General features: G+C 33.3%; 2 protein-coding genes across 4 annotated transcripts; both read left to right on the plus strand.

The window, feature by feature from the left end:
• Window positions 1-1,685: 1,685 nt before the first annotated feature.
• On the plus strand, window positions 1,686-14,737 carry LOC130951797 (calcium-transporting ATPase 9, plasma membrane-type-like). Of its 3 annotated transcripts, XM_057880535.1 has the most exons (35): window positions 1,687-1,911; window positions 2,005-2,124; window positions 3,144-3,535; window positions 4,465-4,581; window positions 4,667-4,706; window positions 4,956-5,068; window positions 5,144-5,275; window positions 5,368-5,457; window positions 5,963-6,032; window positions 6,287-6,357; window positions 6,436-6,519; window positions 6,600-6,677; window positions 6,755-6,826; window positions 7,214-7,297; window positions 7,425-7,507; window positions 7,620-7,728; window positions 7,813-7,868; window positions 7,961-8,003; window positions 8,104-8,187; window positions 8,796-8,933; window positions 9,138-9,203; window positions 9,291-9,389; window positions 9,620-9,730; window positions 10,043-10,210; window positions 10,483-10,542; window positions 10,762-10,926; window positions 11,194-11,310; window positions 11,527-11,625; window positions 11,879-12,016; window positions 12,492-12,592; window positions 12,952-12,997; window positions 13,109-13,240; window positions 13,802-13,909; window positions 13,995-14,086; window positions 14,411-14,737. In XM_057880535.1, exons 3-35 carry the CDS (start codon window positions 3,308-3,310, stop codon window positions 14,550-14,552), a joined length of 3,336 nt encoding a protein of 1,111 aa, XP_057736518.1. In that variant the 5' UTR covers window positions 1,687-1,911; window positions 2,005-2,124; window positions 3,144-3,307; the 3' UTR covers window positions 14,553-14,737. The 3 variants fall into 3 exon arrangements, with proteins under 3 accessions (XP_057736516.1, XP_057736517.1, XP_057736518.1); XM_057880533.1 differs by having other exon boundaries at window positions 1,686-1,911; window positions 7,620-7,868; XM_057880534.1 differs by having other exon boundaries at window positions 1,686-1,911; window positions 3,205-3,535; window positions 7,620-7,868.
• A 174-nt stretch (window positions 14,738-14,911) lies between these two features.
• On the plus strand, window positions 14,912-17,001 carry LOC130951799 (pentatricopeptide repeat-containing protein At1g07590, mitochondrial-like). The gene is made up of 2 exons (XM_057880536.1): window positions 14,912-15,558; window positions 15,627-17,001. The coding sequence occupies exons 1-2, from the start codon at window positions 15,274-15,276 to the stop codon at window positions 16,875-16,877; spliced, it is 1,536 nt and encodes a 511-aa protein (XP_057736519.1). The 5' UTR covers window positions 14,912-15,273; the 3' UTR covers window positions 16,878-17,001.
• Window positions 17,002-17,213: the final 212 nt, after the last annotated feature.

Below are 17,213 nucleotides of genomic sequence, written 5' to 3' on the forward strand. Positions count from 1 at the left end.
AGCAATGTCTGAAAACAATTAGACATAGAGAGATTCTTCAGTGTCTATAAAATTTTTGTTTAAATTATTTAAAAATAGAGATAGAGAATAATAAAATTTATTTTTTTAATTTTTAAATTATATATCTAAAATTTAAGTAATACAGAAAACACCTTAGACTTATTAGTCAATTATGTGACTATATACAGGAGCATTTCATAAAAATAAAATATATATACAAAGTAGGAATATTTATGGGTATAGATGGATAATTCAATCTGTTTAAAAACTGAATTGATCTGATTTGATCATATTAGTTTTAAATCTGATTGGTAATTAAGTATAATCAAATCAGATCTGACCAAATTTAATTTTAATTGGTTCGGGTATTGTTCTGTAATCGAAAAATCTAAACGAACTTGATTACTCAATTAATTTAATATTATATATATATATATATATATATATATATATATATAAATTTATCTCCTAACTCTTAAAATATTTTAAATTATGATGGTTATTTAAGTTTAAATCGATCATATTAATATTATTATTATTATTTAGATTATTTTTTATTTTTTAAAATTTTTAAAATTTTATTTTTAATTGAATATTTAATTATCTGAAGTGATCCAATATGAATTTCATTGATTTAAAATTGGTTTAAGTTCACTCACTAAAACCACAAATTCAAATCAATTAAAATTTATGTCTAATTCACATTGTTTTTTTAAACCAAATTAACTCGATCCGTAAACACTCATAATTAAAAAAAAATGACTAAAGTCTAAAAGCATACTTTTGAAATTACATGTAAATATGTAAATATCAACGGAACAAAAAAAGACTACATGTAATATCAACGTAAAAAATAGCATGTACAATGCAAGTATAACCTTTTTGGGTGACGATAAATAAGATAAGATAGAATTTGAATTCAATTCTAATTCTGTACGTGGTCAGTTGAGATTTTTATATAAATTTAATTTTATTTTATTTGCGATTTGAAAATATCTTAACTCTAATTCTACTTAATTTTTTGACCTTATTTACGAATTATAAAAAAATATAATATTATTATATAATTTGATGATAATCTAAAATAAAATTGATTTTTATATAAAAAATATATTAAATTATTAATTAATAATTTTTTTAATAACTAAAGATTTTTTATATTTAAGGAAAAGTCTTTGAATGTCTAATCTAATAATAGTCTAATCTTAATAATAAATAAACATTGAACTTAAATTATTAAAAAAAAATACTTATTTGCCGTAACAAAATATATACGTTTAATCAATTTAATAAAAAATTACTAAACAATTGACATACATAATTAAGTGAATTTTCCAACTAAAAAATTCCATCTACTTTATTTAGAGCAGTACGACAGTGAAAAACTAACTGCATGGGCACCTGCCAAAAGTCCAAATCAACAAAATAAAATATATATATATGGAAACTTTTAAAATAAATATACCAATATTTTAATAATTTTTAATTATTAATTTTAATTATAAAAAATATATAATATATATAATTAAAATCAATAATTAAAAATTATTGAAATATCGATGTATCGATATACTTAAAATTTTATAAATATATATATACATACATGCTTTGTTGGAATCACGACATGGGAAGTGGGAAATTTCCACGAAGTTTCCCATATTGTAATAGTAGGTGCGTACCCTTGGATTTCCATTGACACACACCAAGTTAAGGTCGTTGAAGTCAATCTTCTATAATCTCTATTACCTACATACAAAACCCAGAAAGTAAAAATAGGTTTTTCTCTTCCCACACACTTAAGAAAGAAGTAGTAAGAAGCTGCTAATAAGTGGTATTTGCAATGGGATCAGAGTCTCTTTCACTCAACACTCATCCACTTCTATTTCCAACTCCACACATCTTTTTCATACGGTATGTCGTATTATTATCATTATTTGGTTTTCTTATTTTAATTAGTTCCATTGCACATAAAATGATGATATTGATGAATATTAAAATGTATAGGAAGATGTGTCTTCTTCAATAATGTAAAGCTCCTTCAGATGATAGTTACACTACTTAGCATGGAAGTGGCAACTCGTCGATTTCATAGATATATTTTCTCATCATCTCATGCATCTTCAGGTAATCATTTTATATAAACTTTCTGAAATAATACAGGATCTGATCATAACATCGAAAATAGTAAGATTAAATCTATTTGTTCTTAAATAATTTAATATAAAAAGTTATTTTAAAAACAATATTTTTTTATTGTATAAATGAGTTAGAAAAAGTCTAGGACCAGTATTTTTATTAAAATTTGGCCAATACTTAACTTGTAAAAGACAAGTGAGTAATTTTACACCATTAAAAACACCAATACAAATCACAAAATTTGCAAGTTCCTAACACTTTTCAATGAGTTATATATATTTGTCACTGACTAGTACTCTTTTTTGTTATCCATATACAACATTGTCACTTTTTATGCAAATTTTATTATATTTTTAATAATTAAGAGTTTGATAATAATATACTATTATTTTCAAAATTAAACGTTAAATAACATTTCTTAAGGACCTTCTCTCCCTCCAAAAAATACTTACATTATTTACATTTTTTATATATCTTTTAAACATATATCAATTGAATGATAAATTGATAGATGAGTAGGTATCAGATGACTCTTTAGATAAATACGCAAGTAGTTAGCATAACAACTGTGTCTGCATTGATCTTAATTATTAATGGTTGGAATTATTGTATGCTTTATTTGTACTTGCACAAAGATCTCTACATTTAGAAGAGTTGAATTAATTAGATAATTTGTTTCCGATATAAACAGGCTAGTAATTAGTTATCAGTTATGAGTACTGGCACTTACCATAGTATATGTTGTATAATTCTATGTTTAGAAAGGAACGAGAGAAAAAGAATAGTAAAGCGATAATGAAAGTTTGTTGAGCGTCGACCAAAATATAACGTAACGCAGCGCCACTCTAGCATTGCCACCCAATAACAACTCATTTTCAGTCCTCATTTAATTATTAAATAATTGAAAATTTTATTACTAATTTTGCTGGTGAATTTTAATTTGTGAGCTCTGTGGTTTAGTGTTTGTTGCTAATAATAAAAATTAATTTATAATATTATTATTACAGTGTAATTGGCGTGTGTGCGTTTTGTGCGCGTGGGCCTTTTTTGTTTCCCACGCACGCGCAGTAATAAGCAGCATTTGAAAATTGAAAGAAAGCGTTGTTGCGGTTGTTGATGTTATCGGCTGGTTTTGGCATTCGCATTCGCATTCGCATTGGGATTTGCAAATATGACCAACGGCCACATAACCGTAACCGTCGACACCAGGCATTCTGACGCCACCGAACAGCGACGCATTCCTCCTCCTCCTCCTCCTGCTGCTGCTGCTTCCGCTGCCGTCAATCTCGACTATGACGACGACGACCACAACGACGACGACGATGTTGCAGATCCAAATGATCCTTTCGATATTCAACACACCAAGCATGCGCCCATCGAGACCCTCCGCCGTTGGAGAGTAAGCATCCTTTTCTCTTCTTCTCTTTTATTTTCTCTATTTTCTGTATATATTACGTAGCTCGTTAGTTCTGCAATGCGGCGTCCTTCTTGTTGTTGTGAGAGATCCATGCAATGCTCGAGATGTTTTGAGCTGAATGAGAGTTTCGTTCCGTTATTTTGCTGTTTGATTTGATATCTCTGTCATTTCGTTATAGCGATATGCAAAGCTGATGATGTATCGAAAGGGTTGAATAAAATAGTAACGAGATATTGTTTTTCTTGCTTCTAAGGAGAGGTTATAAATTAAGTGATTCCTAAAAGGTGAAGAAAAGCAATGTCTGACGTATCAGCTTTTTTATGTTGAAAAATTAAGATACAAATAAGGGAACGAAATAGATAATGATGCACGAACTTGAAGTATTATGTATTATATATATGTGCGAAGCAATATATGTACGGTGAAACTTATTTCGCATTTATTTCGATGAAGATGCGTTTTTCTTTTAGGAAAAGTCTAGGGGCCAGCAACTTTTGTATTTTCTGGCCAGCACTTAACCATCAAAACAAAAGTGATAGATTTCCCACCATTAGATATCATTAGATGTAATCTCACACCATTAAAAACACTATTGATGGCCAATTAATGGTTATAAAACACAAAAAATTGTTGGCCCCCTAGCATTCCTCTTTTCTTTTTCCCTTTTTTTTCCTCCCTTTAATATTTGATAAAAAGGATATATGAATGAATTATAATTGAATTTCTGGTTGGCAAGCAGCACTTAATACTCTAATGCAGTAGATTAAGTCATGGATTATTCACCAATTGAAGCCAGTTTAGACATTATTTTAATCACCGGATTGTGTTCAACTACTGTAATTTTATTAGAAATATTATTATAGTATAATGCTGTCTTTTGAGGAAGCTAATCTTGAGTTTCTCTCGTGCAGCAAGCAGCACTCGTGCTCAATGCATCAAGGCGCTTTAGATATACCTTGGACCTAAAAAAGGAAGAGGAGAGACAGCAAAAGAAAAGCTTGATTAGAGCCCATGCACAAGTCATAAGAGTAATGTTTTGAAATGGCAAAGATGTTTTCTATTGTTTCTAACCATATTTCACTTTTTTTAATCAATGGTTAATTGTTATATTAGGCAGCATTGCTTTTCAGATTGGCTGGTGAACGTGAATTAGGTATATTTTCTTTCAAACTTATGTACAGTTTCTTTTACTCTTTCACTCTTCAAAATTTAAAGATTTTGGTGACCATCTTTTGTTCCTCTATTAAGAAAGCAGTAATATGTTAACTGGCCACCATTGTACAGATTCAATTATTATCTGTTACAACCTTAAATACACATAACTGCATGTGATTTTTCCATCAGCTGTTTGAGTTACTTATTAGTTGTGACTAACCTTCAATTTATATTTTGAATTATCCAGTGGTAACAGCACCGACACCTGCACATCCAGTTGGTGACTTTGGAATTGGGCTCGAACAACTTTCTTCAGTTTCTAAGGAGCAGAACACTGCTGCTTTAGAAGAATATGGAGGGGCAAGTCTACAATATATTCTTTTGGCTATTTAAGTAATATCCTTTGCTAATATTATCCAGTGATATCTTGTTCAGGTCAAGGGCTTATCAAATTTATTAAGGTCAAATCTCGATAAAGGAATTAGTGGAGATGATGCTGATTTACTAAAAAGGAAAAATGCTTATGGAACTAACACATATCCTCGGAAAAAAGGAAGAAGCTTCTGGGTATAGTCTTTATGATTTTATCCTTCCTTTTTTTTTTTTTTTCCAAAGAAATTTCAGTTGATGAATTAATTGTGAATTTGATTGATTTACAGAGGTTTTTATGGGAAGCATGGCAAGATCTAACTCTTATAATATTGATTATAGCAGCAGTTGTCTCATTGGTGCTTGGAATAAAAACAGAGGTGTGATTAAACTCTCATATTTTCAGATCATAGTAGTAAATTGAGCATTGGTGACGAATGGTCTGTGCCTCTGTAGAAGGAAATGAAACTTAATTATGAGTCAGGAATTCCATATATCTTCTACACGAAGAAACTGATTCATCACCCTATGTTTTTGTCGAATGTGATGCAAAAATTGGGTTTATTAACGCATACAATTAATGCAACTTAAAAAGACGTGATGTTTCAATCAAATTAAAAAAATTAATAAAAGATGCGATTCTAGTTGTCTTTATGAAATCTATGTTCTGACATATTCTTGTCCTCAATCATTGAAGTATGCCACTAACCTGCCATACATTATAAAGTGAAGTGAATAATCTCTAGTTGATATTCGCTATATAAAAACAGTTTACTACATCCAGTTATCGTTCTTGTTGTATATAATGTTTCTTCCATTCCGTTGAAAGCATTATGACATTATCAGTATCTGAGGTTTATTCTTGCTTTCATTTATAACTGCTAGGGTTTGAGTGAAGGATGGTATGATGGGGGAAGCATTGCTTTTGCGGTTTTTCTGGTCATTGTAGTTACAGGTATTGTGTACAATCCTTATTTTCTTTTACAAGGTTGTTTTATTTTGTATTGGATGGAAAATCAAGAAAGCAATGAATTAAATCCAATCTAGAGTATGTCCACAAGAGAGTCACTTTGAGATTTGGATAAACTTTTGCTTTATGCTCTCTTTTCTTCCTTTCTTTTTGGTTTTTTGCCGATAGTAAAACAGGCTGTATATCGATTCAGTTCATTGCTGAATTTATGTGGTTGTATTTTCCTTTTTATCTGTCAGCTGTCAGTGATTATCGGCAATCTCTGCAGTTTAAGAATTTGAATGCAGAGAAACAAAATATACAGTTGGAGGTGTGTAACATTGTATTATTGTAACATAACTTCATTTGAAACCTTATCTATGATCACGTACTAATGAACTTGTTACAGGTCATGAGAGGTGGCAGAACAGTTAAATTGTCGATATTTGACATTGTTGTTGGTGATGTAGTACCGCTTAAAATAGGAGATCAGGTGAATTTGCATTCTATTTGAGTTTGTTGGGAAATTGAAGAGTTTCCTTTCTGCATTTCTTACTGTACTACTTTGCTCAGGTTCCTGCTGATGGAGTATTAATCACGGGTCATTCACTTGCCGTTGATGAATCCAGTATGACGGGTGAAAGCAAAATTGTATGTTTCTTGTACCTTCTAATCACGTAAATTATTGGTTTTTAGTTTATGACTTTTAAACAAATAGTGCTATGCAGGTTCACAAGGATCACAAATCACCCTTTTTGATGTCTGGTTGCAAAGTGGCTGATGGAGTTGGAGTTATGCTGGTATAATATATTATATCCTCTGATTGCTGGCATAAAAATAATTGAATTTTGGTGCAAAAAGTATCCGTCTTATTAAAATGTTTTTAATTGAATAACCCCCCCCCCCCCCCCCCCCCCCCCCCCCCCCCCCCCCCCGGGGGAAAGGTGTAACTTTGATTTTTCATTTGTTAAAAATCTCTCCTTTAAAATTTAACTTTAGTTACCGGTTGTTTAGATAAGTTTGGGTGTCATTCTAATTCAATGAATTAAATTTTTGTTTCGTGTAAGAATTATTATCTTTTTATTAAATTAAATTATGTCTCTGTTGTTTTTGGTTGTTCTATCTCTGTTAAAAAGTATGTAGTATAATAACTGCAGTGGATTCACATTTTATACTGCCATCTGTAGGTAACTGGTGTTGGTATAAATACAGAGTGGGGATTGTTGATGGCAAGTATCTCAGAGGATAATGGAGAAGAGACTCCATTGCAGGTTCCACTCTGCTCCACCATCCCATTAGATAGAAAGAGAGAAAAGCTGTTACTTTAGCAAAACCTTAAAGAAATACTTGTTGATGTGTCAAAACTTAAACTACATCTGTTTTGTTGGCATGCAATAGGTACGTTTGAATGGAGTAGCAACTTTTATTGGTGTAGTTGGGCTTTCTGTGGCTGTTTTAGTGCTAGCAGTCCTCTTGGGCAGGTAATCTTGATTATTATTTGTTTTATTATTATTTTTAAACATTTAATACTGATAGCTCACTAAATAGGCTCAATGCCATCCCTGACTTACAATGTCATGGCTTGAATTCTAGATACTTTTCTGGCCATTCTACTGATGATGATGGAAACGTGGAATTTGTTGCTGGAAAAACTAAAGCAAGTACTGCAGTTGATGGCGTCATCAAAATTTTCACCATTGCAGTAAGTGCGAGTTTGAACTATTTCGTCCATCTTCTTCTTCAAACTTTTAGTAGTTTGAAACTAAATACGGAGCCATGCATGCAGGTTACCATTGTGGTTGTCGCAGTGCCTGAAGGTCTACCTTTGGCTGTTACCTTAACGTAAGCACATGTTGGTAGGTTATTTCTACGACATAGGTGTGATATTATTGTCTTATTTTAATCGTAGTTTTCTTTGTTGCTTTCTATTATAGCCTGGCATACTCAATGCGGAAAATGATGAGAGACAAAGCCCTGGTTAGTATTGTCTAATACCGCCACTATGATATCTTACTGTGCCAATATTTGATGTTTTTTAGAACATCTTTATTCTTTTCTAACCACTAAAGGTTTGCAGGTTCGGAGGCTGTCAGCCTGCGAAACTATGGGATCTGCGACAACAATATGCAGTGATAAGACAGGAACATTGACCTTAAATCAGGCAAGATCCATATATAAATCCCTGAGTAAATTAAAAATTACATATTGCAAATGAATCAAATCTTCAGAAAAGTTATTTAATATATACAACCAATCTTCTATTTAGTTGAGGCGGTTTTGGTTTCAAAACACTTTTGTCATTACAGCTCTACCAAAATTTTCAGTCCACTTGTGGTGTCTGTACTGCTTTCCATCTTTCCATGCTTAATTTGATTTCATACTCTGATTTCCATTGTCCTTTACAAATTGCTGGCTGTTATATTTAAAAGGGAAGGATTTATTTATTAAGGATAATATGGAGAAATAGAAGAGAACTCATAACATATCAGTAATTCTACTAGTAGCTTCATCTGTCCTGTTGTTGTCTTGTTGAGATGTGTTCATGTTTTTGTAATAGACATTGTCTATCAAAGGTTTTACAATTTTCCCGTCGACAGGAAAAAAAAGGTTTAAACATATTTGTAACATGTCTACTATTTCATTCCTCCTAATTCCTATGTGTGTGTGTGTGTGTTAAAATCCATCAGTTATCCTTCTCAAAGAATAAAATAAATAGAAGAATCCTTGAGTTATTGTGGTTTGATAATAACTTATTTTGTTTCGTTACAGATGACTGTAGTTGAGGCATATGTTGGAAGGAACAAATTAAATCCACCAGATGACTCATCAAAGTTAAATCCGGAAGTTTTATCCTTGATAAACGAGGGCATTGCCCAGAATACTACTGGAAATGTTTTTGTGCCTAAGGTTTGCCTTCGAACATAATTTAATAAGTGTTTCTAGGATTCCATTTTATGTTGTATAGTTTGGTGCTAATTTATGTGCTCTGCTAATAACAGTATCTTGTGATTCTTCAAGTTGAAAACTTCTTACAGCTTAGACATAATTGTTGATGTCGAGTCATTTAATATTTATTAACCATTACATTTGTGACTGAATTTGGTTTGGTAGGAAGGAGGAGAGGCAGAGATTTCAGGATCTCCTACAGAGAAGGCAATTCTTTCATGGGCAGTAAAGGTACCTTTGCTGTTTTTCCTCTATTATTATTATTGCTCTTCCACGCCTTCCCTCTATTGATTGAAGCTCAACTCGTACATATTGCAGTTGGGTATGAATTTTAGTCTTCTCAGATCAAATACGACAGTTCTCCATGTCTTCCCCTTTAATTCCGAGAAAAAAAGAGGCGGTGTTGCTGTGAAGCTGGTGAGAATTTGATATATTTGTTTGCCATTCATTGTACTTTTGAACTAGTATCAGAGTATGCATCCCTTTAGCTTTTGATGATTAACTTTGCTCGTGAATGAAATGAAGTTATAAAAGTGAAAGTGTTTTCTTTGTTATTATGGTCATATCACGTGCCCGGGATACTTAATTCTTTTATTGATTCATTATATTAATTTTCATCCATCATTTCTTTGGTAATATCTTGATAGGAGGGCTCTGGAGTACATATACATTGGAAAGGAGCTGCAGAAATACTTCTTGGAGCATGTACGCAATATCTTGATTCAGATGGTCATTTGCAATCCATTGAGGGAGAGCAGGTTAGCAGCAATTTCAAGTACTGAGATGAAAATAACTGAAATGAACATTGGAGATAAGGAAAAAAAAAAAATCTTTTGATGGATCGGTATCAATATTTAAGAAACATGGAACGTGATTACCACTAAAATCACCTTATTCTTATCAATTCGATTAGAATGTTGTTTGAAGCAACTTACTCTATGCCAAAGTTTGCAAAATCAGCTAACGTAACAACTGATAATATTTCACAAAGTATAGCAATTGAAAGCAGTTGATAATTTTTCTTTTTCAGCATCTTCCAAGTTGATTAATTATTGTAAAACTTCTTTCAGGTAGCTTTCAAGGAGGCGATTGATAACATGGCTGCTCGCAGCTTGCGTTGTGTTGCCATTGCTTACAGATCATATGAATTAGACAAAGTTCCATCTAATGAAGATGATTTGGAGCAATGGTCGTTACCAGAAAATGATCTTGTTTTGCTTGCTATTGTTGGAATAAAGGTAAAATTCAAGGATAAGTTTTCCTGTCAGTGTTAAATACTTAAACTTGATTGTGTCCGATAAATTTAATATTCATAAGTATTGTTTTAAAAGCTCAAGGCTCTGGGGATGTGTATCTCGTAAATGTATTACGAGATTTGATTTATTTATTTATATTTTTCTGGATGCACTTCGAAATATTTTTTATTATTTGAATGTTGTACTTGGTCCTTATGATATCAAATTAACTCGGTCTATCCTTCATCTAAGCTAAAACTATTCTGTATCTTTAGGATCCTTGTCGCCCTGGTGTCAAAGAAGCAGTGGAACTATGCACTAAAGCTGGTGTCAAGGTAATATATCATTTTGAAGTTTGATGCGTATAGTTTTCATATTGATTAATCAAGGCTCAATTTAATATCTTCATGTTTAGATAGTAGCTAACATGAGAAATTAATTAGTGAGTCTGTTGGGACATGGTTTCAGACTTTATCCCAGCATTAGTGTTAGTTTTACTCCAAAATGTAATAAAAGGAAACACACATCTTACACAATGAAGTATGAATTCACAGGTACGCATGGTTACCGGAGACAACCTTCAAACAGCAAGGGCAATAGCTTTGGAGTGTGGGATACTTACTTCAAATGAGGAAGCTGTTGAACCAGTTATAATTGAAGGGAAGAAATTCCGTGCACTAAGCGAAAAAGAAAGGGAACAGATTGCTAAGAAAATAGCGGTATTCTTTGATACTTTATTCCTTTTCTCTTTTAAAAAATCGTGTACATTAGAGACAAATATTCAAGAAAGGAATTTCCACCACCAGCAACAACAATTAAAGTCTTATTCCACTAAATGAAATCGGTTACAAAGATCAGACAAAATCATAGTACTCTATCCTATTGTATGAAAGAATTTTATTCTTCCATTAATATTCTTAAATGAAGGAATGCTGTCCAAGTTCGTTATATATTTTCTGATTGTGATTATCATAATATATATACAGGTCATGGGGAGGTCTTCTCCTAATGACAAGCTTTTGCTTGTGCAAGCTCTACGTAAAGGAGGTGAAGTTGTTGCCGTCACAGGAGATGGAACCAATGATGCCCCTGCACTTCACGAGGTCTGTCTTATTCCTTAGTTTCATCCATATAACATTCTAGGATATAGATTCTTGCAATTATTATAGGTGTTCTGGCTAGTTGGTGTTCAAGTTTAACTTCTGTCTTTGGGCCATCATTATTTGATTACACAGTCATGGTCCATTTTCCATGAATTTAAATTAGTTTCCTTATAAATTTGTATAGTTGATCTTGTTTTTTATTATTTTGTATTTTAGGCAGATATTGGTCTTTCTATGGGCATCCAAGGAACTGAAGTTGCAAAAGAAAGCTCAGATATTATAATCCTGGATGATAACTTTGCGTCAGTAGTAAAGGTAAGTGTTTTATTTATTGGATTGAACATCTATTATATATAACATGTCCATTAGTATTGGTTTACCACAGTTTGCTTTTGGCCCTTTAGGCATAAATATAATTCACCATAAAGTTTTGCTTACCATGGCTAAGAAACATGGCAATTTTGCTGATGCACTGGGACAATTAGAATTTGACTTAACGGGAAATTTATTCCACTAAGACAGTAGGTGGATTGGTCCAATGCTAAGAACTCCTTTTCACTCTGTGTAGGTTGTCCGGTGGGGACGTTCTGTTTATGCAAATATTCAGAAATTCATCCAGTTCCAGCTTACTGTTAATGTTGCTGCTCTTGTAATTAATGTTGTTGCAGCAATATCCTCTGGTGATGTTCCTTTGAATGCAGTACAGGTAACCTACTCTATCTCTCTTATCTCTCTATGACTCTATCTCTCTTCTGTCGGGCGTAATATTATTTTGACTCAACAATTCAACATCTACTTTAGACTCTAAAGCAAGATAAACAGATGAATAATTGTTTGCGCATGCTGATGGGATAACTTCCTGAATCTTGAGTGTTGTGACATACATAAAAATATCAAATCATGTAAGACACTAGTTGCCAGTGTATGGGAGAAGATGCTGTCTAATTTGTTTACGCTAAAAAGCCACCAAAAGCAAAACTCTACATGATTTACGATCGTAGTTCAGATTTTTCTTTTGGTTGGCTACTTTTCTGGCTTCAACTTAAAAATTCACGTGTCAGCGTTTAGCATTAAAACCCACGAGCTGGTCAACTGGCTGTATTACATATACTGCATGCATCACGGCTGAATTAAAGATGTATGTGTTGGTTTTTGATGTACATTCTTTTTGGTACATACAGCTTCTGTGGGTCAACCTTATCATGGACACACTTGGGGCGCTTGCACTGGCCACTGAACCACCAACGGACAGCCTTATGCGCAGAGCACCTGTTGGGCGAAGGTTTGTATATGTTTTGATTGGTTGGTTTTCTCATGAAGAGTAGTCTAATACTCCATTTTATGTTTTTCACTTTTTTTGGCTTTTTTGCTACAATATTCAGATACATCATTTAAAAAATTGTACCAAAAAGTAATGCCAGATAAAAGGATATGAAGAGTATTTGTTTAACGTATTCTTGCGGCATAAGTAATGCACTGAGCGGGCGCTTAAGTGCATACATACATGTATATGCGCCTTCTATTTATTTTATTTTAGTTGTAATATATATCATGACGAATTCAAGGATGCTTTAGGGGGACAAAAAGAAAATCAATCTAGTGTTCTATATTATTTTATCATGGCCTTATGTTGTCTTTCAGGGAACCTCTTATAACGAATGTCATGTGGAGAAACTTGGTTGTACAGGTAATTGTTTTTCTCAATTTTTAATTTTTATTTATTTTTTGTTTGGTGTTGTAAGAGACTTCTTGTAGTTCCTAATCATATATCCTCTAATGGCATTACTTGTCATCACAGGCTGTCTATCAAGTTACTGTTCTTCTTGTTCTGAACTTCGCTGGTGAAAGTTTCATACCTAAGCAAGAAACTAAATCCCTTGACAGTCAAACCAAGAACACTTTAATATTCAATGCATTCGTCCTGTGCCAAGTAAGTAGATTTTAAAAGTGAGAATGGTGTGTATAACTTAATTTTGATGTACTCATTTAGTATCTAACTCCATTCGATAATAATGAGATCCAAATTAAATACACCAAATTCTATCACTATTTTTATAAAATCTAAATATAAAAATTTGTGTTGTTTCTTTTGTCAATGTGAAGGTTCAATTTTTTTAAATTTACTTATATGTTAAAATATATAATTGTTAATTGATCATAATAAATGTTGGTAAATATAACATAATATAAAATATAAGGAATTATTAAATCTTTTAACAAGCATAATAATTATAAGTCTCAACTATCTACTCTACTAGAAAGAAACATTAATTTAAAAACTTGAAGAAACCATATACTCCACTAGAAAAAGTCTACATAAGTGTCGTGTGCAGTATTTATCAAGTGTAAATAATTTCTAAAACCTTTTAGAAAGAAAAAAAAAAAAAGTAAAAGAAACTATGCTGGTGGTCGGTTAAAAATGACCGCACTGCATATAATGTAGACATAAGCATCCTTGCTGGTGACAAATTAAATGTTTTTCAACTTACAGATATTCAACGAGTTCAATGCTCGGAAACCAGAAGGAATGAATGTATTCCAAGGGGTGACTAAGAACCGTCTATTCATGGGAATTGTTGGAATGACCTTTATCCTTCAGGTTAACAGCCATCATTTTGTTATTTTAATGATTAATTTGTCAACACTTGCATGTTTTTCTCACATTATCGTACTTAAAACCGTAGATAATTATCATCGAGTTCCTTGGAAAGTTCACCAAAACAGTGAAACTTGATTGGAAGCTGTGGATTGCTTCTCTTGTTATTGGCATTGTCAGGTTAGTTTACTCATCCTGCAGTAATTTCTGATTATAATAGTTATGGAAACTTTGCAACACATTTTAGGACTCTTATGGAGACTGTTCATGACCCAGATTAGCCGAAAACTCGGTCTGGTCTAAAATTTTTGGAATCAATTATATTTAAGTAAACAATTTTTGCATGCAATATTTTGGTCGCGTCTGGGTTATAGTAATAGTTGGTTTAATCCTACCTCTGAAAACATTCAAGCTCAAAAAATTATGCATGTGCTAAAAAATATTAAAGTGGAGAATTCCCTTTGTGGGACAAAGTCATAACGAGTGCTTTTGCCAATCACACAGCTGGCCTCTTGCTGTTGCCGGAAAACTCATTCCGGTTCCCAAAACACCGTTGTCACGCTGCTTAGCCAAGCCACTTAGAAGATGGAGAAGGTCTCGCGCACAAAGTCAACTGAACACCCCCAGCACTAATTTTTCACGTTAAGCTAACTCCTGACAAGAAAAGCAACTATACTTCAGCATTACTACTAATTAATCCCTCCTTGTATTTTCAATGTGTTTAACTGTATATTAAATGTATCATTAGCCATCATCATTTCACAATGTCCCGAAGAGATTGAAACGCAAGTATGGCAACGATTTAAAGTGTTGTGCCTTTTCCTTTTCTAATACTTATGGGTGAAGATGTACATTATAACATTTCTAGATAATGTTAGAATTACTAGCTGCTAGTTCATGAATATTTTGTGCCGTCATGTCCATGAAGCGATCCGTTAGCCCAAGAAAGAAAAAGAAAACGGGTATTTGTACATCAGCCATTCACATTCATCCATCGTGCCCTCAATCGGTATTATAAAATTGAGATGTATAAAATTAAATTAAACCCAACTACAAAGTCTCTTTTTTGGTTTTTAGCATCACAATTCCTATAATTGCCTACCGAAATACAATCGCTTTAAAATACATGTAACTTAAACTTGCAAATATGAAATACAAACGCCGGGATGGAATTAATAAACCTATCGAATATTTATTGATAAATCCATCCAATTTACCGAATAAAACTACCTATTTCCTTATGGCGGGTTACTCACTTGCAAGTCCAAAAAATATTGGGATATTTGCCCAATAAGAAAGGAAAGGAAATTCTCATAACGTGCTGTTCATTTGTTCAATTCTGTTGGGCGAGGGAAGAAAAGAAAAATATGCTGCGACGCAGGTTTATTGAGGCAATGCGTCGAGCACCTTCTGCCCACCTCCGTTTCAGATTCCTTTGCACCCAATCACCGCGAGAGTTCTCCGAAAGCGATTCCGAGAGCCCTCAGAACTCAGAGAGCTTGTCTAGAAGGATCGAGAAGCTTCGGAAAGGGGAGGCTGTTGGGTCTGCCTTCCGCACTTGGATGGGCGATGGATTCCCCGTTCACAGAGGCCATGTCTTCCACGCCATCAACCGTCTTCGCAAGCTCAACATGAACAAACGCGCACTCGAGGTAACAACCAATCATTATTACTTCCAAAAACCTTCCCTTAAGTTGAACTCATGTTACAATTATTGTAGGTGATGGAATGGGTGATCCGAGAGAGGCCCTATAGGCCTAGGGAACTTGATTACTCTTATCTTGTGGAATTCACAATTAAGCTTCATGGGATTGAACATGGTGAGAAGCTCTTCCCTCGAATTCCACCTGAGTTTCAGAATGAGTTGCTATACAACAATCTGGTCATTGCAATGCTGGATAAAGGTGTCATAAGGCTTTCACTTGACTACATGAAGAAAATGAGGGAGCTGGCTTATCCCATCTCACATTTGGTCTTCAACCGCCTCATAATCCTGCATTCCTCTCCCTCCAGGAAGAAGTTGATACCCAAATTGCTCACGCAGATGAAGGCAGATAAGGTCACCCCCCACGTGTCCACCTACAATATTCTGATGAAAATAGAAGCCAATGAACATGATCTTGAAGCCTTGGTAAAGGTCTTTGCTCAGATGAAGAAGGCACAGGTTGAACCCAACGAGATCTCTTACTGCATTTTAGCTATTGCTCATGCAGTGGCAAGGTTGTATACTGCAACTGAAGCATATGTTCAAGCTCTGGAAAAGTCTATTACAGGGAACAATTGGTCAACATTCGATGTTCTTCTTATATTGTATGGATATTTGGGGAGCCCAAAGGAGCTAGAAAGAGTTTGGGGAATCATTCAGGAACTCCCCTTGGTTAGATCGAAAAGTTACATGTTAGCTATTGAAGCATTTGGTAGAATTGGACATCTGAACCGTGCTGAAGAACTTTGGTTAGAAATGGAAACTAGAAAAGGGTTGAAATCCGTAGAGCAATTCAATTCGATGATGTCTGTATATTGCAAGCATGGATTGGTTGATAAAGCAACTAGGTTGTATAGAAACATGAAGGCAAATGGGTGCAAACCAAATGCAATAACTTATCGTCAACTTGCTCTGGGTTGCTTGAAATCTGGTTTGACAGAGCAAGGCTTAAAGACATTAGACTTGGGCATGGGGATGAAAATTAGTAAGAGGGTTAGAAATTCAACCCCATGGTTGGAGACCACCCTTTCAATTGTTGAGATTTTTGCAGAGAAAGGTAATGTTGAAAATGCTGAGAGATTGTTTGAAGAATTTCACAAGGCTAAGTATTGTAGGTATACTTTTGTATATAATACCCTTATTAAGGCTTATGTAAAAGCCAAGATTTATGATCCAAATTTTTTAAGAAGGATGATCCTCGGAGGAGCTAGGCCAGATGCTGAAACTTATAGTCTCTTGAAAGTTGCTGAGCAGTTTAGGACCTGATTTTGATTATTAATTCTTGAAAAAGTAGAGTGTATCTTTTTGTTGTAATTGTTTATAAGTTACAAGTATATTGTATTGAGTACGGCACAAAAGTTAATAAGATGGAAGAGATATTATTAGAGAACATCTAGCATTGTTTGAGGAAGCTCCTTTTGTTTAATTCTCTAATTCTCTCTTTGTTATATATTTGATAAGTCATTTTCTTTTTAATATATTAACAAATGAATGTATCTAATTGTAACTTATATTCACATCCATTGATTTACAACTATACTGAAATTATCCATAAAAAATAGAGAATATAAGATAATCATGGTTTGATTGATTTGATATGTG

Source organism: Arachis stenosperma, chromosome 9 (assembly GCF_014773155.1).
Source record: "Arachis stenosperma cultivar V10309 chromosome 9, arast.V10309.gnm1.PFL2, whole genome shotgun sequence".
In the NCBI taxonomy this organism is placed as follows: Eukaryota; Viridiplantae; Streptophyta; class Magnoliopsida; order Fabales; family Fabaceae; genus Arachis; species Arachis stenosperma.